The 24,219-nt window shown below is 55.7% G+C and overlaps 1 protein-coding gene across 9 annotated transcripts in view; it reads left to right on the top strand.

The window, feature by feature from the left end:
- Positions 1–24,219, top strand: part of RNF144A (ring finger protein 144A) — a 118,567-nt gene that overhangs the window by 71,283 nt on the left and 23,065 nt on the right. For 7 of the 9 annotated variants that reach the window (XM_072771206.1, XM_072771202.1, XM_072771209.1 and 4 more), the window contains 4 exons: positions 5,720–5,865; positions 15,085–15,189; positions 15,345–15,405; positions 21,140–21,347. In XM_072771206.1, the coding sequence (XP_072627307.1) occupies positions 5,731–5,865; positions 15,085–15,189; positions 15,345–15,405; positions 21,140–21,347 (509 nt within the window). In that variant the 5' untranslated portion in view covers positions 5,720–5,730. Of the gene's footprint in view, positions 1–1,696; positions 2,029–5,719; positions 5,866–12,520; positions 14,655–15,084; positions 15,190–15,344; positions 15,406–21,139; positions 21,348–24,219 lie in introns of those variants that run through there. The other 2 variants (XM_072771204.1, XM_072771210.1) reach the window with 2 other exon arrangements.

Raw genomic sequence — 24,219 nt, 5'->3', positions numbered from 1 at the left:
GAAGCGCTCCAGTAAGGCCCGGGAAGCTCCAAGGCAGAACTGAAATTCCTCCCTCTTGTGTCTTTGCAGACCTAGGAGGCCCCACTCTCCTGTGCAAAGGAGGGCTAGCAGGATGGTTCACTGCCTGTGCATTTGTGTCCTGCACACTGCCACTCAGGGCTTGGACAGGTTACCCAGTCTCTGTGCCCTGGTTTCCTCATTTGTAGAATTGGAATAATGGCAAATCTTTCGAGTCTCAAAGTCATAGTGTGGATAAATGAGATAATTTATGAAAGTGATTAACATGATGCCTGATGCACATGAAACTATGTGTGTGTGTGTGTGTGTGTGTGTGTGTGTGTAATACGAAGATCTGCCTGTGACGAGCACTGTTGAGAGGGTAGGAAACAGCAGCTAGCCTGGAATAATGTGTTATCAAGTTGGGGAGATAATAAAAAAAAATTGGGGAGATCAGCTCACCCATACAGCAGACTTGGAAAGCCACGCTCACCCCGAGAGTCATAAGGAAGATGAAATGAAAGCCAATATGCAGAGTCTAGCCCAGCGCCTGGCAGACGCGGGTCCTCTGCTGTGGTGTTGCCAGGGGTGAGGCATTTGTCAGCCTTCAGCCCAGGTGGGCTCTGGAGCCTGTGGACCTGGTGGGAGTGCTGGAGACTCAGCGACGCAGACCAGTGGCTCTCAGGCTTCGCTGTGGAGGAGAATCCCCAGGAAGGCTCCTGGAGGCATAGATTGCTGGGTCTCTCCCCCCTCCCAGGCCCCACTCTGAGACTTGCTGATTCTGTAGGTCTGGGTCAGGGCCCACAGAGTCGCGTACTAGCAAGTTCTCCAGCAGTGCTGATGCTGGTGTTTTGGGGAGCGTGTGTTCAGAACCAATCGACCACATGTCGTGGAGACTCGGGTCGGGGGGGCACAGCTGAGGGGTTGAGAGAACCCGGGGAGACCTCACAGCAACAGGGGCTGGTGGTGGGCATGGAGGCGGGCAGGGGGTGATGGGGTGCGGAAGGGAGGAAATGGGGGAAACTCAGCCTGCTTAGGTGCACGGGAGCGTGTTGGAGTCGCCCAGAGCGGGGCAGGCGGGCAGCGACTGGCCTGCAGTGAGTCCCCTGTTTCCCTTGATGTCTTTGAAGGGGTGAGGCCAGAGAGGGTGGGGAGCCACCCGGTCGCACAGCCCGTGCACGGGCGTGTGACCGCTCTGCGCTGACCTGCGGACGGCGCTGCAGGACCCCAGCCCGCTAAACAAGCAGCTTCCCTTAGAAACACTTTGAATTACTTACATTGAGGAAGGCTTATAATTGACCAGATGTTCTTAAAAATAGTTGGCTGCATATGACTTGACCTTCACATTAGGAAAACAAAGACTGTTTTTTCTTTTATTGTCCATTGTGACTTTTCCCCTAGCAAATTCCTATTTCAAGTTTGCAGCTGTTCAGTGTTTGCAGAATCATACTCAGCCCATGCAGTGTGGAGGGTGGTCCATGAGGGGCTTAGACGGTGTCTTTTTTTTTTTTTTTTTTAGTAAAATCTGTCCTGCTGTTGTGTGTTTAAATCCTGATTCAGGACATCTCAGGGAGGACGTCACGTAGAGGAGAAAGAATCCTGATGCGGTGCCAGGGGATCGGGATCTGACCGGCGTGGAGAGCGGTTCCCGGGGAGGGAAGCGAGGGGCCGCGGGAAGCCACGCTGCCTAGAGGTCAAGTGGAAATCGTGGTCCGGGAGGAAAGGAAGCGAGAGGTCAAGCGTGCAGCTTGTGCTAAGGGTCACGTCTTCGGAGAGGCTGTAAACAGGAAACGGAGCCAAACCCAGAGGCTGGGAGAGCAGGAGACGCTGGGAGCGGACAGGCCGGGAGAGGGCAGATGATCCCGCGCGGGCGGTGCACGGCTGGGGGGCCCCCGCGTGTCCACGGGCGCAGGGTCTGCCCGGGACTTGGAGCGGCTGCTGCCAGCCCGGTGCGAGGGCCGGTGTCTGGCCATCCGCCTACCGTGCATCCCGGGCCACCACCCCATCCTTGGATCGCCCTGACGGCGCACGGTAAAGCGGGGGCTTCGGGGGCGCCTGGAGGGCTCGGTTGGGTAAGCGACCTACTGGCTCTTGGTTTTGGCTCAGGTCAGGATCTCTGGGTCGTGAGATGGAGCCCCGCGTCCGAGCGTGCGCTCAGCCCCCGAGAGACTGACTGCTTGATGGTCTCTCCTTCTCCCTCTGGCCCTCATGCTCGTGCTCTGTCTCTCTGCCTCTCTCTCTCTCTCTCTCTCTCTGTCTCTCTCTCTCTCTTAAATAAATCTTTAAGAAAGACAAAAAAGCAGGAGGCTTCAGTTCTGGTTGGCTTCTTCCAGAGATTACCGCCGTCAGTGACCCCCTGAAAGATGAAGTTCATCATACAGTTTCTCTGCTCAGCAGCTCGTCGGTCCCATCGGTCCCTGTGGGTTCACGTCCAGGGTCTCACACCTGACATATGGTAGTGACTTCCACTTAACCAGGCGGGTAAAAGGTCCCAGGAACCTTGAATATATTTCTTCCCACTCTTCACAACAAGCGCACGTGGGAGGCGGTGGTGGGTAGTGTTAGCAAGTGAAAACGCTGAAGTTCTAGAGGTTCAGTGGTTTCTCCACAGTCAGCGACCCTGTGACAGAACGAGTGTCTGAACCAGGTCTGCTCCCATCCAAGGTGGGGACCTCATCCCCCTGAGGCCGCTGTAGCGCCCTCTGGAGTCAGGGCCGGGGCCTGACAGCTCGGGGCACCTGCCCCCTGCTCTCCCGGAGGGACGTGCCAGTCTGTGGCCTCCACCCCAGGCCTGCAGCGCTTCTGCTTCTGCTTCTGTTACAGGTTTTTTTTTTTTTTTTTTTTTAATTCTTTTTTGCTACAGGTTTTGATCCCTTTTAGGGCTGGCTAGTATTCATAGTCAAAACAGAATCATCATTCTGTACAGTGGGCTTTAAGCAACAAAATCATCCAGGAGTTGAACAAAAAAAGATGTAGAGGAATGTTTACATTCAAATTAAAAAAGAAACCCTGACTCGTGAGCCCGGGCTCAAAAATGCTTGTGGACACCTATAATAATAATAACAACAACAACAACAACAATAATAATAATAGATGGATTCAAGGTGTAGAGGAATGTTCCAAATCTAAATGAACTTGACTCTGGTTCCCACTGCACCCCCAGGTAGCTGAGTGACCCCGGGTCATCTGAGCGCTGGCCCCATCGGCCATGGGTCAAATTATGAGCCTTGTTTAAATTATTCAGAAAGCTCCAACCAATCTAAAAGTCATTTAAGGGATCCCTGGGTGGCGCAGCGGTTTGGCGCCTGCCTTTGGCCCAGGGCGCGATCCTGGAGACCCGGGATCGAGTCCCACGTCGGGCTCCCGGTACATGGAGCCTGCTTCTCCCTCTGCCTATGTCTCTGCCTCTCTCTCTCTCTCTCTCTCTCTCTCTGTGTGTGACTATCATAGGTAAATAGATTAAAAAAAATAAAAAATAAATAAAAAAAAATAAAGCACATAAAAGTATACTTTAAAAAAAAATAAATAAAAGTCATTTGAGTTTGTGCTGAAGAGTTCCTTCCTAACAGCAGAAGGTGCACTTCCTGTAGACTAAGTGGCTGTGGTTATGAGCTGTCCTGGGAGGTGTCGGTGGGGTCATCCCGGGCACCGACCCTTTCCTGTCCTCACTCGAAGCGCGGATCCAGGCGACAGCTGCCCTCGTGTGCTCGGGCCTTTAGAGGCCACGGTCTCCCCTGCGTGTCTGTTATGGTCACAGCCCCGACGTTCCTTTGTCCTCTGTCGCTGCGTCTTCTCCTCTGAGCCCGTCCAAGGTTGTGCAGTATCTTGTCCCTGAGTCTGGACGCCCGGCGTAGAGTCCACAGGGCTGTGTCCTACCTGAGTCCTCGCTTAGCGATGCCCAGTGAGCTGCGACTGACAAAGCTGGAGAAAGGGATAGAAGTACACTTTGAGAAGGCATCAGGACAGCGTCTGTCCCCAGGGGTAGCTTGTACACGCGACGGAGAGTCTGCGAGCTCACGGGCATCCTCACCGCCTTTCTCGCAGATCCGTGAAAGGATGGCCGAATGAGACCTTGCAGGGGAAGGGGAGTGGGGTCCTTCCTGGGCGTTTCCTGTTGGTGCCAGGTCCTTGGCGTGATCTCGGTCCCCCACAGCGCCTCTGGGAGACGTGGTCATCAGCCCCGTCACCCACGCACAGCGGCGCATCCAGCCCGGCTGGATGATGGGCACGCCGCTGCCCCGCGCCAGCTGTGGGCCTTCCGTTTGCTCCAAGCAGAGAGATCCCTTTGCCCCTGCCGCGGGGCCGCCACCCTCTGTCTGGGGAAAGGTCTGAGCCTATCTTCTCTCCCATTTTGATATCCGCTCTCTGTGACCTGTGTGAAGTGTCACCTCCCTTCCGAACGCAAGCTTCGTCTTCCTCGTGCAGCTCTTCTACTTGACAGAATCTTCCCAGACTTATTCTCACGTTTGCCAAGTGCCTGGAACATTGATTTCTCATGCAAACCATACACTCACTGCCTTAGGTTATCAGTCAGCTTTTTAAGATTTTATTTATGTATTCATGAGAGACACAGAGAGAGAGAGAGGCAGAGACACAGGCAGGGGGAGAAGCAGGCTCCATGCAGGGAGCCCGACGTGGGACTCGATCCCGGGTCTCCAGGATCAGGCCCTGGGCTGAAGGCGGCGCTAAACCACTGAGCCACCCGGGCTGCCCATGTGTCCAAAATTTTAACAGAATCTTAACCCACTTCTGAGTTTGGGGAGCTTACTGTTACTGATTGATTGCAGGCCTAAATCAGGTGCCAGGGGTTCAGGGTGGGAATGCATGTCCCTGGATGCAAGGATTTGTTCACTCACTCGACAGGCCGCTGTGGAGAGGCCATTACAGGTCAGGTGCTGAGCTATGAACGGAGGGCACGCACCTGCCCCGCCATCTCCAGGCAGCAAGCAGTGGAAATCAGTGCGATAAATATAAATAGAAAAATACGTGCTATGAGGAAGCCGACTTTGGGCAGGTTAGGGAGCGGCCAGAGAATGTTTCGGGAGGATGGGGAAGGGAAGGTGACTTTTATTGGTGTGATGGAGTGTCTAGTAGACACCGGGTGTGGTTAGATGCACGTGGCCCTGTAAGTGGACAAGTCTGCCCCGGGGCCCAGGCCCCCCTGAAGCTTTAGAGAACCTGCCAGTGCTTAGGGAGCAGTGGTGCGCGGGCTGATGCTGGAGGGTCAGGTGGCACCTGGGCCACTGGAAGCCAATGAGGAAAGGTGCGTCCCATTTGGTGGGCGCTGAGGACAGAGGCGGGTGACCCACTGCTTCCCCTGGGATGTTCCCACAACAGGAACCTGACACTTTCATCTGATCAGACCATTTTAACGAAAGCTTCTCTTGCGTCCTGGCTGCGGTTTTCCGCCTCTGGTCTAGGGGTTTGGTTGGTGGGAGGTGTCTGACTCAGTGCCTGTAGGAAGATGGGGGGAGGGAGGGGGACTGGGATGACTCATTTGCCATTTCGAGGGTAGACACGATCGTTACCATTCACACGGGGAAGGGGTCACCCTCAGACCCGGGTCAGGAGCCCCAGCCGACACCTCAGAGGACCCGACGAGTCGTCTAAAGCCCTGGGCCTGTTGAGTCACTTGGCCACCATGGGGGCCCCAGGCGTGATTCCTGCCTCGGTCCTGCTGGAGGCCACGGTGGTCTGACGGCCTGTGCTTCTCTCATTTCAGATTGCTCTGCCATGACCACAGCGCGGTACCGGCCCACGTGGGACCTGGCCCTCGATCCGCTGGTGTCGTGCAAGCTGTGTCTCGGGGAGTACCCAGTGGAGCAGATGACGACCATAGCCCAGTGCCAGTGCATCTTCTGTACTCTGGTTGGTCTTTCTGAAAGGATTTCAGGACGAGGCTTTCGCGTTCGTGCGTCGTGACACCGAGCAAACCTCTGACCCCACTTTTGCCCGTGACGGGGTCTCTCCCGCGGTTATTGAGAGAATTTCCCATTAACACCAGTCAGGCTCCCCAGTAGATTTCCACCACAGGCACTCGTGATGCGAAGATCTCCGTTAAACAGAATTTCAGAAGCTAGTAAAGCAGGTTAGAAAACCCGAAGGTGACACACGCCTTCCTTTCCAGAAAGAAAAAGCCTCCTCCGCCCCCCTCATTTTAAATTGAACAATCAGGTGCTTGAGATCATAAGTCCGTGCTAACCGAGCGAGGTTGCACAGTGAGAATATTTAGCTATTCGTGTCCACGTTCACCACTGTGGTGCTAAAGAGGATGTTGAAGTCACGTTTAAATTTCCGTAAGAAAAAAAAAAAATTTCCGTAAGAAGTAGCCTGTGTTATCTGGGCCCCGACCACAGGCCCAACTCAGACCAGCATCTCCCACCTTCAGAAAGGGAAAGTGAGGATATAGGGATATAGGGCTTATTTTCAGTTCATCTAATTGAGTTCTACTTGATTTTTCTTCCCAGTCAAGGCATTAAAAAAAAAAAAAAAAGTCCAGGAAAGAAAAAAAAAAAAAAAAAAAAAGAACAGTTTTCATCCAACTATAAAAAAAAAAGTTGCTTCTGAATTTAACCGTGTTATACATGGACCATCTGGGTGGCCTGCCGGTGTATGCGGCAGACGTCCAGGTTAAAATCCGTCACCAGACAGCCTTCCCTACCTTTTGCAGGAGACGCATCCTCCCTGCCCGTGTTGTACAGACGCACCTTCCTCCATGTGTGTCTCACGATGTCCCGGCGACACGGGCACGTTCGGTATTACCGCGTCGGTCTCATAGATGGGGAGAGGGAGCTTCGCGGACCTTCGTGCCCCTGTCCTCTGACTTCTGAGCAGGGTTCTGTCCCCCCCAGACAGCTGGTCTGCTCAGGACTCACGATGGCTAGTCCCTAAGCGTTCACGGGATTACACTGCAGCGAGCCCTCCTCGTGTGCCCTGCACGAGATGCGTCTCCTTAAAACCTCAGGAAGGTCACTCCAACCTGAAGGGCAGGAAGTTGCTTTCGATGTTTTCCTGAGATGGGGAAGGATGGGAGGGAGAGGATGTGGGACAGGCCGCCAGACACCTCCAGCCGGTAACCCTGGGGATGGGACTCATTTTCCTTTCGTTACTGTTAAATTCTGAAGGACGGTGACCTCAAGGGGGAACCCAGGGCGGTGCAGTGGGGCATCTGCCTCCAGATGCAGGCTCTGTGGCTGACCTCGCCGGCCCCTCCGGCTTCATCTGTGTTGGGTCCCCCAGGAGCTAACGGCGGAGCCCACCCTGGAACACACCGAGCCCCGGGATTTGTAGCAGGTCCTCTTCCCACAGTGGCCGGACCGTGGCTCCCGAGGCCAACGGTGCCCCACAGAAAAGCTGGTCTCGCTGAAAAATGTCCCCACGGTCTGAACCCCCAGCTTTGTGCCCCGTGTGTGGCCCTGGCCTGTGGAGGCGTTGATGACCCACGGCTGGTTCACGGGCTGAGCACACTGCACCTGTCTCTGCACCCCTACGCTGCCTCCCTCGTCCCGAGAGCCTCCAGGCCTCCCACGTCTGTCGCTGGTACACGTCAGAACCCGGTGGTAACCCTAGCAAAAACCTCGCAGTCTGGCCCCATCATGCCAGGATCCCCCCAACCTTTGCTTGTCTCCGTGATGGCTCTGCCCATCCTCGTGCTCTTCTATAGCCAGTTCAAATGACCCCCTCTGCAGTTCGGACCCTCTTGAGTGGAAATGCTGCCGTGTGACCAGGGGCCTGCCTTGTATCCAGCCTCCAAGCCTAGGGGCCAGGAGTCTGCTGCATGATCTCTGTCCTGTGTGTTGGCTCCTGGGTCTTCGAGCGCCCTGGGCCTCGGTGGGGCACAGATCCCCAGTCTCTGCTCCGTGGGCTGGGGGCTCAGCGGTGTCTGGGGCCCAGTCCTAGTCTCGGGTCTCTAGAGGGGGGAAGGCATACTTGCAGGGTGAGGTGCCTTGAGGTGCGGGGCTTCCAGCTGCCAAGATGATGGCCACATGGACACGCAGCTCTGCGGGGCCTCTGGGTCCCTGTAGACCAGCCTCTGATCTGCATTGTGTCAGGGCGTCGCTCGGACCCCTCCGGCCTCTGCCCACACTGCTCATAGGCAGACCAGAGCGGTTCTTGTCTTTATGTCGGGCTTTTAGGGCCCCTCTAAAACCCTACCTTGTGGCTAGAAAAGGATGGGAACAATGTTATTGCTGGTGACATAACACCTGCCTTCCTCTTTCTCTCACTTGTCATAAAATCTTGTAAAGTGGGCATGCTTCTCCCTTCTCATGGAAAGAGTGCAGCCCAGGAAGACTGCGTGGCCTGCCCTAGAATGCTCCCTGGGTTGCCACGATGCCAGCGCGCTTGTAGCTTGCATCCAGATCCGGTGTTTGTCTACTGATGGCCCCTAGGAAAACGCTGACTCTTGGCCTCTGCTTTGCTGGGGAACTTCACCCGGGCCTGGGGGGCTGCTCTGGGGTCATTGCAGGCCACACTCCAGGGCAGGGGCCTTCCTTCGTCACCTTCCGACCCAGGAAGGATGCTCGGGGCCTGCTTTCTGTCTCCCTGCTCCGTGTGCTCGACTCTCCATCCCCAGTCCCCCCTCCCTGTTCTCACCCAGGGGGACCCATCTGGGTCCCTGGAGCCCTGCCCCATCGTAGGCAAGGCACCCAGATGGAGATGCTTAGTGTTCCCCTGGCCCCGTCTCATCCACGAGCAAAGAGCAAACAAACTAAGTGTTGGTTCCCCCGTGTGATGGAGTGATCTGCAGTTGCATGGGTGATTGAGACCGTTGAGCCAAGCGAGGCGACATGAGCGGACTCTCCCTCTGTTGGAATTAGCGGGCATCCCGATTCTGAGCAATTGTACACGTACTCACGTTGTCCCCGCCGGGGGCCCAGAGTCACATATCTGTGCCGCCTTCTGTCCCAGGCCTTCTTAATCCACACAACCCAGACCCCACAGACCCCACATGGAAACGCACCGACTCTCCCATCAGTAGCGTCGCCCGGGGGTCTCTCTGTTCTTCCAGACTTTGGGCTCCTAGACTCTCGGTTCAGAGCAAATGAGTCTTTGCGGAGTGGATGGCATGGTGGCCGCTTGGTGTTCTTGCCTCTGCTGTACGGTGTTAGCGCCCTCCCACCCCAGCCACCTCTGACACGCCTGCCACTGGGAGGTCTCTGCGGTGAAGGTGATGTTGGCTGAAAGGCTCAGTTTTGCTCCTCTGTGACTTTGGTTTTTCACATTCAGCAGATAAGAAGTGTGGTCCACACTTGCTGCTTCTCTTGCAGGGTGTTTACAGGTGTTGGGAGGGACGTGTGCCCCCTGCGGAGGCAGGTGGGCCCCTGCAGAGGAGGGTGGGGGCCCCCAGGGAGAAGTGTGTGCCCCCTGCAGAGGAGGATAGGCCCCCGGCAGAGGGGGGGTGGGGCCCTGAAGAGGAGGGTGGGCCCCCCAGGAAGAAGCATGTGCTCCTTGCAGAGGGGGGTGGGGCCCCCCCAGGGAGAAGCATGTGCCCCCTGCAGAGGGGGGTGGGGCCCCCAGGGAGAAGCATGTGCCCCGTGAAGAGGAGGGTGGGCCCCCCAGGAAGAAGCATGTGCTCCTTGCAGAGGGGGATGGGGCTCCCCCAGGGAGAAGCGTGTGCCCCCTGCAGAGGGGGTGGGGCCCCCTAGGGAGAAGTGTGTGTCCCCTGCAGAGGAGGGTGGGGGCCCCCAGGGAGAAGTGTGTGTCCCCTGCAGAGGAGGGTGGGGGCCCCCCAGGGAGAAGTGTGTGTCCCCTGCAGAGGAGGGTGGGGGCCCCCAGGGAGAAGTGTGTGTCCCCTGCAGAGGAGGGTGGGGGCCCCCAGGGAGAAGTGTGTGCCCCTGCAGGGAAGGAGTGGCGCTCTCTCCGAAGCCCCCTCCCCACTGCCAGCGCCACCTCTGCACCAGGAGAAGGTCCTTGGGTCCCTGGTCCCCGAGCAAGAGCAGAAAGCACAGCTTCCACTCCGGGTCCTTCATTCTGTGGAGAGCAGTGGTGCAAAGGCCCCTGAGTCCCCAGAAAGGCCCCAGGTCATCAGAGGGGACTGTCCCTCTTCCGACGGTCCTGTCACCTCCAGTCACTCTCAGCCTCACCCTGGGCCCCATGCTGGCTCCCACCACATCAGGCCTGCGGTCGCTGGCCACTGGGCACCCGGTTCTCAGCACAGCCGTTCCGCAGTCGCAGCAGGGCCGGTGACCCCTCGTGCGCGACTCCCCAGGGAGCCCACGTTTGGCAGTTCGACGTTTCACGTCCTGCGGGTTCCAGGCCAGGCTGCAGGATGCGCACATCCTCACGGAGGCTTCCTGAAGTCGGGGCCACGCCCTGCCCTGGGGGTACTGCTGGCCTGGCCACCTGCCTGGTCCCTGGCCCGCTCGCTGGACCCTCACCCCACTGACGCGGACTGCCTGTAACGCGGCCTCTGCTGGCGACAGTCCCTTGGTGTGAATGAGTCTCTGCTACCTCTGGACACGAAGCCCCGCTGCCCCCTCTGAATGGGTCCCCTCCGGCCTCTGCAGCCCACGAGCCCCCGACACCAGCTGCGTGTTTTTGAGGCGCCTGGTGGTCCAGCCCTTCCCCTGGTGTCACGGGAACGGGCTCGCACTTCTCTGCCTGACTGTATGGAACGCTGCGTCCCTCTTTGGTTTGATTGTGGGGAAGGCGGGTCCCCCCCCTAAGCCTTCCTGGCCCCAGAAGGAAGTGGAATTGACCTAGAAACCCCTAGAAACAAGTGCCAGACTCACACCTGAGGGCTCCCGACTTGGTGCTAGAGGGTGTCCGACGCTGGATCTGTGGTTCCACGTCCTTACGGGGCGTTTGTAACCACAAGGCCGCAGAGAGGGGTGCACGGGCCCTGGGTCCCTGCCTGCATGCGGGGCCAGCTCGGCACTAACACCCCGGGTGGGATGGCCGCAGGGGCAGGCGTGCCGAGGCCCACGGAAAGCACATGGCAGCTGCCCAAGCGGTGATCTTGGCCACCTCCAAGTGGCCTGGTGGCTGGCTGGGGTTTGGTGGTGACGGGCTTCTCTCACCCCACACCATGGGCAGGGAGGCTCTGGCCAGGGGGTGGGGGCAGGGAGCTCCTTGCTCTCAGCCGGTCGGTGGTAAACAGGGATTCAAACCCCGGTCTGACTCCAGGGCCCTAGCTCTTCAGACAGAAGACCCTTCAGACTGGGGTCCCGCTGCGATCATGCGCCGAGGGTCCCTGAGAAGCGTCAGCCCCTCCGGCTCCTCAGCTCAGGGATCTTCAGCAGCCAGCAGACCTTCCAGTGAGAAAACAGACAACATCCGGGCTTGCTGAGGCTCAGGCAAGGCCGCTGCGTCCCTGTGGCCCACTTCTCCTTGGCAGGAAACGCCAGCAGAGGTTTCGCAGCAAAGCTGCAGTGCCGTCTCCTCTTTGGAGCTGGGTTTCAAACAGTTGGAAGACAAAATGGAAAATGAAATGCCTGGAACATTCTGTGGCTCTTGACACATCCCCTCCCTCCTCCTGCCCTTTCTGCAGCGGTTGCCCCCTCGCCTGGGGTGTGGGGTGTCTCGTCCCTCTGGCCCAGGTGTCCCTGACCCCACCTAGTGGGGGGCTGCTTCCCAAGGCAACGTCAGGCGCAGGGACCGCACGGCCTGCAGGTGCATCTCTTCCTACAGCGGCCGTGGGGGGCTTGGTGTCGGGGGCCGTGGTGGCTTCGGAGCAGCATGGGCGCGCACAGATGCATTCCGGGCCGACTCAGACTTTGCCAGTTTAAAGTACATACAGCAGGGGCACTGAGTGGCTCCGTCGGTTAAGCTCCGTCTGACTTGATTTCAGCTCAGGTCATGGTCTCAAGGTCGTGAGGTCAAGCCCTGCACTGCGCCCCGTGCTGGATGTAGAGCCTACTTTAAAAAAAAAAAAAAAAAAAAAAAGTACATACAAGGCTGTGTTCTAGTACAAAAATGTAGGAAGTAGCTAAAAATATGAAATAAATGATTACCTGTGGAAGAGTAGAGTTCTTGATTGAGGAAGAAGCCAGAAATTAGAAACGAAAACGAAAACCCCCTCCTCTTTGGAGTCAGACACACGTGAGCCCTAGCTCCTCGACGTGCAGGGTGTGTCTTTGGGCCTGTTCTTAATTTTCCCTGGACTTTGTTTTCCCATCTGTTAACTGGGCGCTGTGACACCTCATGTGATTCCTGCGGTCGTGGGCTAAGACAGCTCTGGTGAGGGCGTTTGGTCGCGGAGCGCTACAGTCGTGATGATAGCAGGAAACCTGTCCACGCCTGCTTTTGGATTTTTTTTTTAATTTATTCACAGAGACAGAGAGAGAGAGAGAGAGAGAGAGAGGCAGAGACACAGGCAGAGGGAGAAGCAGGCTCCATGCAGGGAGCCCGACACGGGACTCGATCCCGGGTCTCCAGGGTCACGCCCTGGGCTGAAGGCGGCGCTAAACCGCTGAGCCCCCCAGGCTGCCCCATGCCTGCTTTTGTACGGTGTGTTTGTTTTTACAGGAGTTTCTCTGCGCATTTCTTCTGTGCTCATTTGAAGTCCTCTTTTTGCTGTTAGATTGCAACGCATGGCTTGTGAGGGATGACTCACTTCGTATCTGGAAGAAGCCTGGGCTTGTTTTCCATGGACGGTTGGCCAGACGCTTGGATCCTCACCTCTTTTTGTATAGGAAACAAATCGATACTCCCAGAGCATAGTCATTTGGCAGATTGTGCAGAGGCAGCTGAAGGACACCCCGCCGGACACGACACGCGAGTCATTCTGCCGTATGCCGGTCACGCCGGTTCTTGGACGGTGATGTTTAGAGTCGCAGATGCCCCTGGTGTTGGTTTCACACGGGCTCCACGTGGTGGTTTGCCCCTTGGGGCGCGCAGAGCCTCGTGGTGCGCTGCCCTGCATCGTGCCGTGGGAGGTTCAGTGTTGTGTCGTTTACGGCATCCCAGTGTTCCCCGGAGAGCCCGTATAGACAGACCGATTATAAAAAGTAAAATGATCATCTCGCGGCCAAGGTTTTGTTGCATTTCTATGCCAGTGACTCTAAGAAGCATATCGCACAGATAGCAAAGCAGAGGGAACGACAGCCACCTGTTTGCGTAGCTGGTGCTGCGCACCGGGAATTGTGTGAGGTGCTTTTGCACTCTTTCACAGGGTCACAGAAGCCCAGCAAGATGGGCGTCCCCCCTGCTCCCCGGTCGGGGGACCTGTGGCCTGAGCTCGTCCAGGAGCCCATCCGCGGCCTCTGCCCGCAACGGGTCCCTGAACTTGTCTAGCTCCGGGGGCTGCGGTCTTTCTCCCTCCTCACGTGTCCCCCGGCCATAAACAGGGCATTCCAGGTTCCTCCCGACTATGAACAGACCACCGTTGCAAGGGCCGCGTGCCACCAAGGCCACTGCGTTGCTGTGTCCCCCAGACGGCTGCGGTGGCGCCCCAGAGCCGGGTGCAGGCCTGCTGGGGGGCCCGTGTGCGGCTTCCACCTCCTGTCTGCTCCCCCGCTTCCTTCTGGTGCCCGTCCTGAGCAGCGCACCTCGGAGGCCTCAGCCAGGGCTCCCCCCTGGGGCTCCTCCATCCCCTGTTGTCCGGAACCCTCTCCCTAATCATTGCCCCGGCCTCTGCTCTCACTCCCGGGCAGGATGGGGCAGTCCGGACCTGGGCTCCGGGCGCCCACGGGACAGTCCACAGACGTCATGCGTCCTGTTCAGCGCTCTTGAGAACCGCCGTGGGAAATGGCTCTTTCTGAAGATAACCTCGATGGGTATTTTTATTTTCTAATTTATTTTGCTTTTTTAAAAGAGGTTTTATTTATTTTTTCATGAGAGACACAGGCAGAGGCAGAAGCAGGCTCCACGCAGGGAGCCCGACGCGGGACTCGATCCCAGGACCCCGGGGTCACGTCCTGAGCCAAAGGCAGACACTCAACCACTGAACCAGGGTGTCCCTTCGTAGTGTTCTTTTAACAGTGGTGCTGACATCACTAACCCCAAATATTGGAGTGGGGTTGTGATTGCAAGGTGATCCCGGGACGCCGTTGAGATGTTTTCCGCTGGTTTCTCTCCACAGGATGGTCCCAGCTCCTGTGCTCTTCTGGTTCTCCCGTGAGCTCTTCCAAGTCTGTCTCCTTACTTTTGGTAGGGAGCCTGCCGGGGAGGCCGTATCTCTTCTGATAGCGCTTTAATAACGTGCTCTTCAGGGGAGCCTGGGCTTCCCAGGATGGTAGACCGAGGCGGGAGTAAATCGGTGCTGTGTACGGCCTCATCCTCCTCGGGAGAACTCCACTGCGCCTCCCACTTTTTCTGTGGGACTGACAGACTTTCGGGAGTCCTTACGTAGGTGGGGTGGTAGTAGGTAGGTAGCTGCTGGGCGAATGGGCGGTGGGGACCGAGGACGGGCCTCTGTGCACGGGCTCGCGGGGGGCGCAGGGGCATTTCCGAGTCGAGCCAGGCTCTGCCCTTGCTGTCCTGGTACACTGCCGAGCCCCTCCTCCTCCTCCTCCTCTTCCTCCTCCTCCTCCTCCTTCTTCTTCTTTTTCGATTTTATTTATTTATCCATGAGAGACACAGAGAAGCAGAGACACAGGCAGAGGGAGAAGCAGGCTGGATGCAGGACTGGATCCCAGGGAGATGCTCAACCACGGAGCCACCCAGGTGCCCCCGGCAAGCCCCTTCTTTGGTGACTCCATGTTCACACCTGAAAGGTGAAACCCTCCCGCCTCTCCCATAAGAATGATCTAAGGGGCACACGAAACAATGGAATATAAAAGACGCTTGCAGTGCCCGACGTCTGATACATTGACATTTGAGAATCACTGCTTCCCGACCTTTCTCTCTGCCTTTCCTCCTCCGGTTAGACTCACTGGCTTGGCGTTTGCCCAGGCTGCGTGCAGGGGTCACACCCACAGCCTTAGGTCTGTGACAAGCCTGGAACAGGGGACACCCCACAAATACTCGTCAAGTGGCCAGAACCTCTAATTTGGTGGTCGCTGTGGGCTACACAGTGAAAATACGAAGCTGTGTCGGGACAGGGTGCTCGGTGCGTCACTTCTTACGTGTTGCTGCGTCTTCACCCTTAAGGAAGTAAAGATGTTGACCGATACCTCTCTTTGCTTTTTTTTTTTTTTTTTTCAGTGCCTGAAACAGTATGTCGAGCTCTTGATCAAAGAAGGATTAGAAACTGCAATCAGCTGTCCTGATGCTGCCTGCCCTAAACAGGGCCACCTGCAGGAGGACGAGGCACGAGCACCCGAACAAACCCGGTTTTTAACGTGTGCACGTGTGCCCTGCTTGGCTTCGCCGTGTGTCGTGGGTTCTCGTTGGGCCGACCTGTGCTGTGTTTCTAGCCCCCCCTCAGCTTGTTATACTTCTTATTTGTATTTTTTTCTTCTTAGATTGAGTGCATGGTTGCAGCAGAAATTATGCAAAGATACAAAAAGCTACAATTTGAAAGAGGTAGGTACCCCAGCGTGTTACCCGTTAACGGATTCCTGTGGTGGAGTCCAGATACCTCGGGGTGGGGAATGCTTTTAGTGGATACAGTTGTACATTGTTTGGCTACAGTGGAAGTGAAAGAGTCGATGTAAATTAGATTTCTGAAATGTAATTGTCATTTTGAATTCTCTGCAGAGCTCCTAGCTGGAAGGCCTTTGTTGGGCTTCCACTGGTAACAAGCAGGAATCACGAAACGCAGCTTGTTTATAGGGATTTGGGGCTCAGGGGGTTGTTTTAAAGAGATTTGACCCTCATGGGGCATGATTATTTCTCAGGCAGGCCAGGGCAAACGGTTTGGGGACTAAATTCTTAGAGAATGCAGAATTTAAAGGATCCAAAGACGTAGAAGGAAATTCAGAGGCCAAGCGTAGGTGAAAATAGGACAACAGACATCCTGCCAGGAAAGTGTAGCCTGTCCCTTTGCACTCACTACGCACCTGCTGCAGGTCTGGACTCGTAGGCGCTGAGCCCTGAGTCCCTCCCTGTGCCCGACAGCCCTGGAAGGTTGTCATCTTCTGTTAACGTGGGATCCACAGAGGCTGACTCATTTATCCAGCTTTCCAGTGCTAGTGGGTGGCAGGGCACAGTGTATACCAGAACCGCCTCCACCTCCTGAGTGCCCCGTGGGTGGGAGCCGGGCCCGCTGCAGACCTTAGGGTTCCCCAGGAGCACAGTGCGGCACGTGCAGAGTTGACCTCATCTTCAAGGGGTCATTGCTAAGCATGGGAACATGTTGGATGCCCAGGACCGCTCTTTGGTGTGGTTCCCAGAGGTGTGCCAGGGTCACAAAATGCTGTTGTAAAGGTTCTGTGCAGTCGTTCCACTGGGCTTTGTTTTATGCCTGGACCTTGAGCTCACCTGAAAAGGAGCCGAGTAACAGACATGTTTAGCTCCTTATGCAGAATTTTGGTGTTAAGACACCACATCCAAACTCTGACCTTTTCAGCTCAGACTGTAATCGTTCAAGGGCGCTCCTCCCCTCTTCCTGGTCTGATAAAAAACCTCGTGGGCATCAGACGCTCGTTATGGAGATGCAACCCTGGGGGGCGTGTATACAGGAAAACACTCTCAAGATGGGAATGGGATGCAGAATAGAATAGGGGAAAGTATGGAGAGATTCCTAGCTTAAGTGAATATGGGAAGGTTCTTTCTTTCTTTCTTTCTTTCTTTCTTTCTTTCTTTCTTTCTTTCTTTCTTTCTTCTTTCTCTCTTTCTCTTTCTCTCTTTCTTTCTTCTTTCTTTCTTCCTTTTTTAAGAAATGCTAAAGATAGTTGTGTTTCCTCTTGAGGCTTACTTCTCAAAAAAAAGAAGAAAAGGCAGTGTGTGGCCAACTTAAAAAAATTAAAAAAAATATATCAAACAGGATTTTGACGACATTGAAATTGTTTTCAAGAGCTTGTTTATTTAAATGGCATATATCATTCGGTTTGAGGTGGTTTAGAGTTCAGATGTAATGCCACGTGATAGGAAAGTCAGCATGTGGAGCTATAAAATTGATTAATTTGGATTTCTGAGACTTTCGGGCTCTTCTGAAAATATTTTCCAGAGAGAATCTTGACAGAAGCTGGCAGTTATTTGGGTTCTAAGAAAATTAACTTTCTCTGACCTTGAAGTCGTTTAAAAATGCAGCTGGATAAATTTTCCTACCTAATAGTTTCGACTCTGTGAAACTTTGTAATTTCAAATGCTTTGGCTTAGTAAAAGTTTTTTTTTTTTTTTTTAAACTTTGCCTAAAGACAAAGCCATCTTGACCTCGTTTAACAAAATCTCTCAACAATTATCTGAGAGCGTTTTGCTAGTGTTGTGCGAAAAGCCACAGAAACACGAAATATACTCAGGCTTATGACTGAAGACCCGTCTCAGTGAAACATTAAAACGGTGGAGGTACAGTGATTGCTCCAGCTAGTACGTTGACCACGTTTTGAGATACGATCAGAAGGCGAGTTTCAACCTGTCCTTGTGAAATGCAGTCGGGGAGGACACCACGGAAGAAAGAAAACCCAGCTCTCAGGCCCTCTGACCACATTTAGTTCTAAAAAGTCCCGTGGGTCCTGCGGTCGGTTTACGTTGCAAAAGTGGCAGCTGTTGTCTCCATGGGTCTTAGAATGTCTCCTCTGATAAAACAGCCACCGTCTCTTTTTTGTTTCCAGTTGGAAGTACGGTTGGCCACAATGTCGTATTAGTTTCAGGTACAACCACCTTGATTTTCAGCCAGTCTCCCCCACTCCTCCAGTCGGACTCTTTGGCAAGGAGGCCGTGGGCTTGTTTTTCTTTCTGAGCGCCCAGCTGCCCTCGTGGGAGACTCCGGAGGCTGACGGCGGCAGGCTTTGCAGGGGGGCTCGCTCGCTCGCGTGCCCCCGCTGCACTGCGCCCATGCTCCCGGTTGAGCCCCGACCGTGCCAGGCTGCAGGTGCTTCTTTGCGTGTCCCTGGCTCCAGAGGCAGGCCCTGCAGCTTCCCTGGCTGCTTTATCCTTGCGACAGCCACGTGCAAGTCAGATGAATGCAGAGATCTGGTCTTGTCCTGCATGGCCTTGGTGCTTTCAATGAGAGCAACGCCCAGAGGGATGAACTCACTCGCCAGGCTGATCCATGCGTCATCAGGCCTGACCAGAGCCGGGGTCTCCCCGCAGGACGGGACGAGATGCAGCCAGCGTGCCAGCCTGGCCAGCGGCGGAGTGAGAGCCGGTACCAGGGAGGGACGGCACCCTGAGCACGCCTCGTCTCCCAGCACGCTTCTCCAAGAAAACCCTGTTTAAAAAGAGAAGCATCTTTCCTTCTTTCTTTCTTTCTTTCTTTCTTTCTTTCTTTCTTTCTTTCTTTCTTTCTTTCTTTCTTTCTTTCTTTTTCTTTCTTTCTCTCTCTCTCTCTTTCTTTCTCTTTCTTTCTTTCTTTCTTTCTTTCTTTCTTTCTTTTTTTCTTTCTTTCTTTCTTTTTTTGATCTTGGGCTTTTTTACAGAAGCAGAGCTATCAGGGACCTGCTTCGTTAATCATTAATCTTTTGTTACTGTGTCTTTGGGAGACGGGAGCTGAGATTAATTTCGTCTGGTGTGCCAGAAAATACGCTGCTGGCCTTGTTTGGAAATCTAGGATATACACAGATAGGTCTGCGTGAAAATTAGATGTCATATATATAGGATGGAACGTGTCTAACGTGTGCTGTTAGGCATGTACGTGATTGATAGAGCCCTCGGGAGTTTCCCGGTGTGGCTTTGCTTAGGGGTCAATTCCTGTCCTGTCCGCCAGCTGGTGGAATTCAGCAGTGGGGGTGATGATGGACTGTCCATAGAAGGCCTAGAGAGGAGGCCTGGGGCCGGATTCACAGGCTTTGAGGTGCCCTGGCCGTTCGGGAAGGGTGTGCACATGCGGCAGGTTGGGACAGGTTATTTGCCCTCTCTGAAAGGGAATCTGCCCCCTGGGGACAGGCAGTTGCTGTCACAGCTTCCACGAGGAGCAGAAGTCACAAAATTTAAGTCATTACCATGGAAACCTTAACTAGGTCTCCTCGCCCTGCACTCCATGAGATAATTGGGCCTTTGGCGATGAGGCAGCCCAGTGGCTGCATTCGCTGTGCGAGGAGAATGAACGGGACATGGGGCAGAGCCAGAGGGGCACGAGGGAGCGCAGGCCTCCCGGACCCACGCCACAGGCTCCTCAGAGTAGGGCAGGGCTGGGAGAGGGCGGCGGGCTCACTGACGCGCCCTGACAGACCAGCTCCAACCACCATGTGGAGAGGGAAGAGCACAGAGCAGCCTGAGGATTTGCCTCCACGTGTCCTGAGGGCCCACCCTCTGCTTTGCCCCCGTGCCCAGAGGGGACCCCGAAATCTAGCCAGGGCGGAGCTGGGCTCCCCCAAAGCACTCACTAGCCCCGCTGAAGACAAGGAGCTGCGCAGAGGGCATGAGGGGGTGAATCAGACCAGGGAGGGGAGGGCTTGGGTCACCTTCCCCGCTTCCATTCCCTCTCGCCTCCCGTCACCTCAACTCAGGTGAGCTCCCCGCACACGTGCCCCACGGAGCCACCTCCCCGGATCTGATGGCCACAGACATTCCTAGAAAAACAAACCCTGAAGCTCTCACCTCATGCCAAGAGCTAATTTTACCCCTTCACTCAGGATCGGGAACATCGCGGAGACTTTGCATGACCCTAACGAAGACCAGTTAAGAAGTAGCACATTTTCCTGGATGCCCGAGTTCCTTTATGTTAATAGGTTCTCCTAAATCTTCCCTAGACCTGCCAGCTTGGTAGTTTCCTGCCGCTGATGAATTCTCCCTTCCGGAAAACAAACAAACAAACAAAAAACAAAAACAGGTCGGGGGAAGGCGTTAGATGAGAGCAGGAGGGGGGCCAGCCCCGGCCAGTGGCCCTTGGTCTGGCATCGTAGGTAAAGCTTCATCGGAACACACATTTAGACATCAGCTCGACGCCGCACGACTCTGCAAGACTAAAATACACTGTAACTTTGCAGAAAACGTTGGCTCGCTCCTGGGCTAGAAGACGGTTTTCAGGGTTGTACCTGACGCAGCTTATTCCTAGAGGGCTGGATCTGGCCTCCCGTGTGAGCGGGGGCCGTGGCTCCCCTCCGCGTGCCCCGTGGCAGCCCATGGGTGAGGTCCAGGCGCACGTCCAGCCCCCGTGCAGCCTCCGGGCTGCGGTAGATCCCGGTGCGTGCAAACCCTGCCCTTGATGCAGGTGACCTCGGCCCACCCCGCTGGCGGGCTGTCTCCGGCCACGCAGCTCGCGGGGCCCTTTCATTGCCTTCCAGGATTCCCTGGCAGAGGCCCGCGGGCTCGGGTTACGTCCCCAGGGCCACCGCTGAGAAACCCGTGGCCTACTTCAGGGCCTTTGAAAATAGCCCCAGGCCTCTGGCCTGTGATAGGTTTTGGCAGAGCCTCAGCCTCTCTGTGGTTTCCTGCTGGGCTCTCGCCTAGGGTTCGGTGTCACCCGGACGGGCCGCCAGTGCAGCGACCAGCCCGGCTCACAAGGAAGGGCAGCTCGGGACCCATCATTCAAAGAAATGCAGGTTTTGCACCAGGTCATGAGGGAGTGGAAACGGGAGGGTAGCCTGCTTTTCAAAATAAACGCTGCCACTGAACTCCCTTCCGTGGGGCTTCTTAGCCGCTTGGCCTCCGCTGGGAGGGGCGGCCTGGCCATTCCACGGGGGTGTGAGTGGGTCCGTGGCTTACATTCAACTTTGGGAGGGAGCTGTAGGTGAAGGAGCCTCTCGATGAGAAGAGTTTGGCCACGTTCCTCCCTCCTGTCTCTGGGTCCTCCTGCCCTGCCCTGGGCTGGGTCGGGAGGCACACAGAGGCCTGACTTCAGGAAGCTGCGTCCTGAGGAGGCAGACGGAGCAGAAGGGGTGCTGGACCCTGGCCCGGGGCCCCTCGGGGGGCTGGGGGTGGGAGGCCAGGATGTGGTGGCAGGCAGGTGCCTCCCCGTGGCCACCGGCATTCTGGGTGCGGGCAGCAGCGTCTCTAAAGGATGCTGGGTGTCTGGGGTGGGGTCAGGAGTGCGGAGTGTGGTGGTGGTGGGAGGGGGGTAGAAGGAGCCAGGCAAGCAGCAGGCCCTGAAGGGCGTCATAGAGAGCCCGTGACATTCCCTCTGGAAGCCCCACACTCCTGTGACCCCTCAGCCTGAGCACCTCTCGAGACCCTTCGTGTGTAGACGTTGACCTCCCGTTTTGTCTCCCTGTGTTAGAGGTGCTCCTGGACCCCTGTCGGACGTGGTGCCCGGCCTCCACCTGCCAGGCCGTGTGCCAGCTCCAGGAGATGGGGCTGCAGACCCCTCAGCTGGTGCAGTGCAAGGCCTGTGCCATGGAATTCTGCTCCGCCTGCAAAGCCAGCTGGCACCCTGGCCAGGGCTGCCCGGAGACCATGCCCATCACCTTCCTTCCCGGAGAGACCAGGTACCCGCCGCGCAGCCACCGCGGGAGGCACGGGCCAAGGGCTGGGGCCGAGGAAGACGGGGGGCGCTCCTCCTTAGACGCGTCTCCGCAAGACGTGACGGCATCTGGATCAGTCTCTTCCTCTTGAGCCTCATTTAAACCCGGGTGGGTGGGTGGGTTGATTATTTTTGAGAGCTGATTATGCGTCAGGTACTGTGCAGAGCAGTGGCGCTGTAATGACGCACAGGAAACGGACCGCTCTCCGCCCATCCAGAAAGACGGACGTGTGGACGGCTTATTACTGTCACGGCTTCTAAGTCCTGTGGTACCTAAAGATTTCCCAGACTCCATTGTGTGGAGGGTGAGACCAGGGGGACGGGAACAGGAGCAAGAGGAGGCGCACGGTGGTTACCAATACCAGGGGAGGAGGTTTCCAGGTGCCCGAGAGCAAGGGGCGGCATCTCCCTAGAAGAGCGGGCGCGCAGGAAGCTGCGGGCAAGCACGACTTCGTGTCTGCCCTCCTGTGCCCTGGTCAGACCCCCAGGCCGCTGCCCGGGCGGACACCATCACTGTAGGTGCCTTGAAGTGGAGTAGCATGAATCCTAAGGAACTGGCAATATTCAGCCACTTTTGTCCCCTAAGGTCTGTAGCACAGATAGTTCCCCGAGATGGTGTCAGCCTTGCACCCGTTGAGGCCACGCTCCTGGTAGAGGGACTCCCACTGGCCACCCAAAAGTGCGGCCTCCAGCTGCTCCCCATTAGTCCCCACTAGCTACCAGCTGCTCCCCATTCCCCTCTCCCCATCCCACACCCCTGCTCCCACTCCCCACAGCTCCACCTGCACATATCCTCTTGGCATGCCTCGGGCCCTTCCTCCCATCTGCACATCCATTCCTGTGCCCACGTGCCCCTTCGCCACCCTCTTTCCCTGGAGGCTTCTTGCCCCCCTCGAAGACATGGCTCACATCCCCCCGTTATCCAGCTGCCCCGTTCCCAGGACAGGGCTAATGACCCCACCCTCTGTGCCGTCCCACTGCAGATCCTCTGCGTGGGTCACAGCACCAGCCATATGGTGCTTTTGCTCGTCTGTGTATGTGGCCGATTCCTCCACTAGTCTGAGCTCCCCTATCACGGCCCACGCTTGTCCGAACATTGTCACCCCAGATCTTGGCATCCGGCAGGCACTCGAATGCTAGAATGGATCACCTCCCTCATATTTAGGTTCTTAATGCTTCATGACTTTGCAAGAAGAAACACACTCCTGTACGGTCAGTGTCCACATTACTGAAGAGCTGAGTGTCCAGGGTGGGGGCCAGGTACAGAGGAAGCAGGTAGGGGTTCTCTCCTCACGACACATCCGAGTTACCTGTTTGAAAGAGAAGCTCCCTGGGAGTGAGTGAGTGAGTGGGTTCCTATGCTCTGTTACGGAAGACGATGAGCAGTGAGAGAGAGCCAGGGTCCCGTCCTGGGTGGGGTGGAGGCAGGCTCCAGCCATGATACCTCTTAAGCCTAAAGCGGAGGCTGGTGAGCGTTGGGAGCCTGATGACTTAGTATTTCTCCTCCTGAGATGTTCTGGTCTCATTTAGGTCATTGCAGAGGGCGGCAAGCATTGCACAGTCTACGTGTCTGTTAAATCATCTCATTGTATGCCCTGCAAAGAGCAGAAACACACAAAAATGAAAAACATCACATTGTGCAAACTAAAAAAAATTAAAAAAGCAACACAGGGAAAATTAAATCGAAATTCACCAGTCTCATTTTGGGGAAACCTAAAAATCCAAAGATCTCCTATAGAAATCTCTGGCTTCTCCAGCTGCACTGAGCCAGCCTCTATTCCCACCTGCTGATGGTCGCTGGAGCAGAGAAGCAGCCAGCTCTTGGGAAGGGGGTTGGTGCTTATTTTTAGTGTACTGTAGTCCTCTTGCATACTGGTCCTGAGGCTGGAGGCAGGTGGCGTTAGGAACCCAGGCTGCGCTCCACTGGTCCTTCGGCTCCATCTTCCCTGAAGCCATGTTCCCATCCACCGCCTGACCAGCTCCAATCACAATGACGCATGTCTGCCTCACGCAGATCGTGAGGAAGCTCTCGGAGACTCCTATCTACCTTCATAAATTTGAGTTCCTAGTGAGACTTGTCATTAATAGTAATCATACATGTAATTCAGATGCCAGGAAATGTTTGGAAACCACTGTCCGTACGATGTAAATTCCTGTGCATGCCACAACGCACCAGAACTTACGTAGTTTAACTCTTTCCCACTTTACAAAGTCTCTCTGAGAGATGGTCTTGGCTCTCTGCTGATATGCTGGCCCCGTTCATGGCATTTCCTTCAAAATGAGCTTATGAGTCACATGGGAAAATTAGTCTCATTACTCGAAGGTCACAACTAGCTTTCAAACCAAAATGATGTTATCTAACCCGATAGCCAACGTCAGTTACTGGATTTGGTGCCTTGTGACTTTTTGGCTCTTGGCAGAAATCATCTGGAGGGCCCAGCTCGAGATTGCGCAGAGCTGAGCTGTTTCCCTGGGCCCCCTGGAGGCACTTGCTTGTGACCGCCCTGGCTCATCCGGACTCACATTCTGTGCAGCCAGCTTGCCGTGTGGTTTGCCTCCACTTTAGAGGAGAATTGGAGCTAGAGACAGTGTTCCCTTTTCAGAGAGAGTATATCCACACGTGCCCCTTACGGCCAGGGTCTGTAGGTGTGTGTTCTGCGTGCAGGGAAACCCTTGCAGGCCTCACCACACCCTGAGTTGGATGCTGCCAGCCTCACTTCTAGCAGTGGGTCAGGACCCCAACTCTGCTGATGCCCGAGTGGCATGGCTGGGACTTGTCTCTAGACCCCGTGCTCCTCCCTGCAAGGACATCCCACCTCCTTCTAGCATGTCCTCAC

This window comes from Canis lupus, chromosome 12 (genome assembly GCF_048164855.1).
Source record: "Canis lupus baileyi chromosome 12, mCanLup2.hap1, whole genome shotgun sequence".
Lineage (NCBI taxonomy): Eukaryota > Metazoa > Chordata > Mammalia > Carnivora > Canidae > Canis > Canis lupus.
The sequence above is the reverse complement of the archived record's forward strand: the minus strand, read 5'-3'. Positions and strand labels throughout refer to the sequence as shown.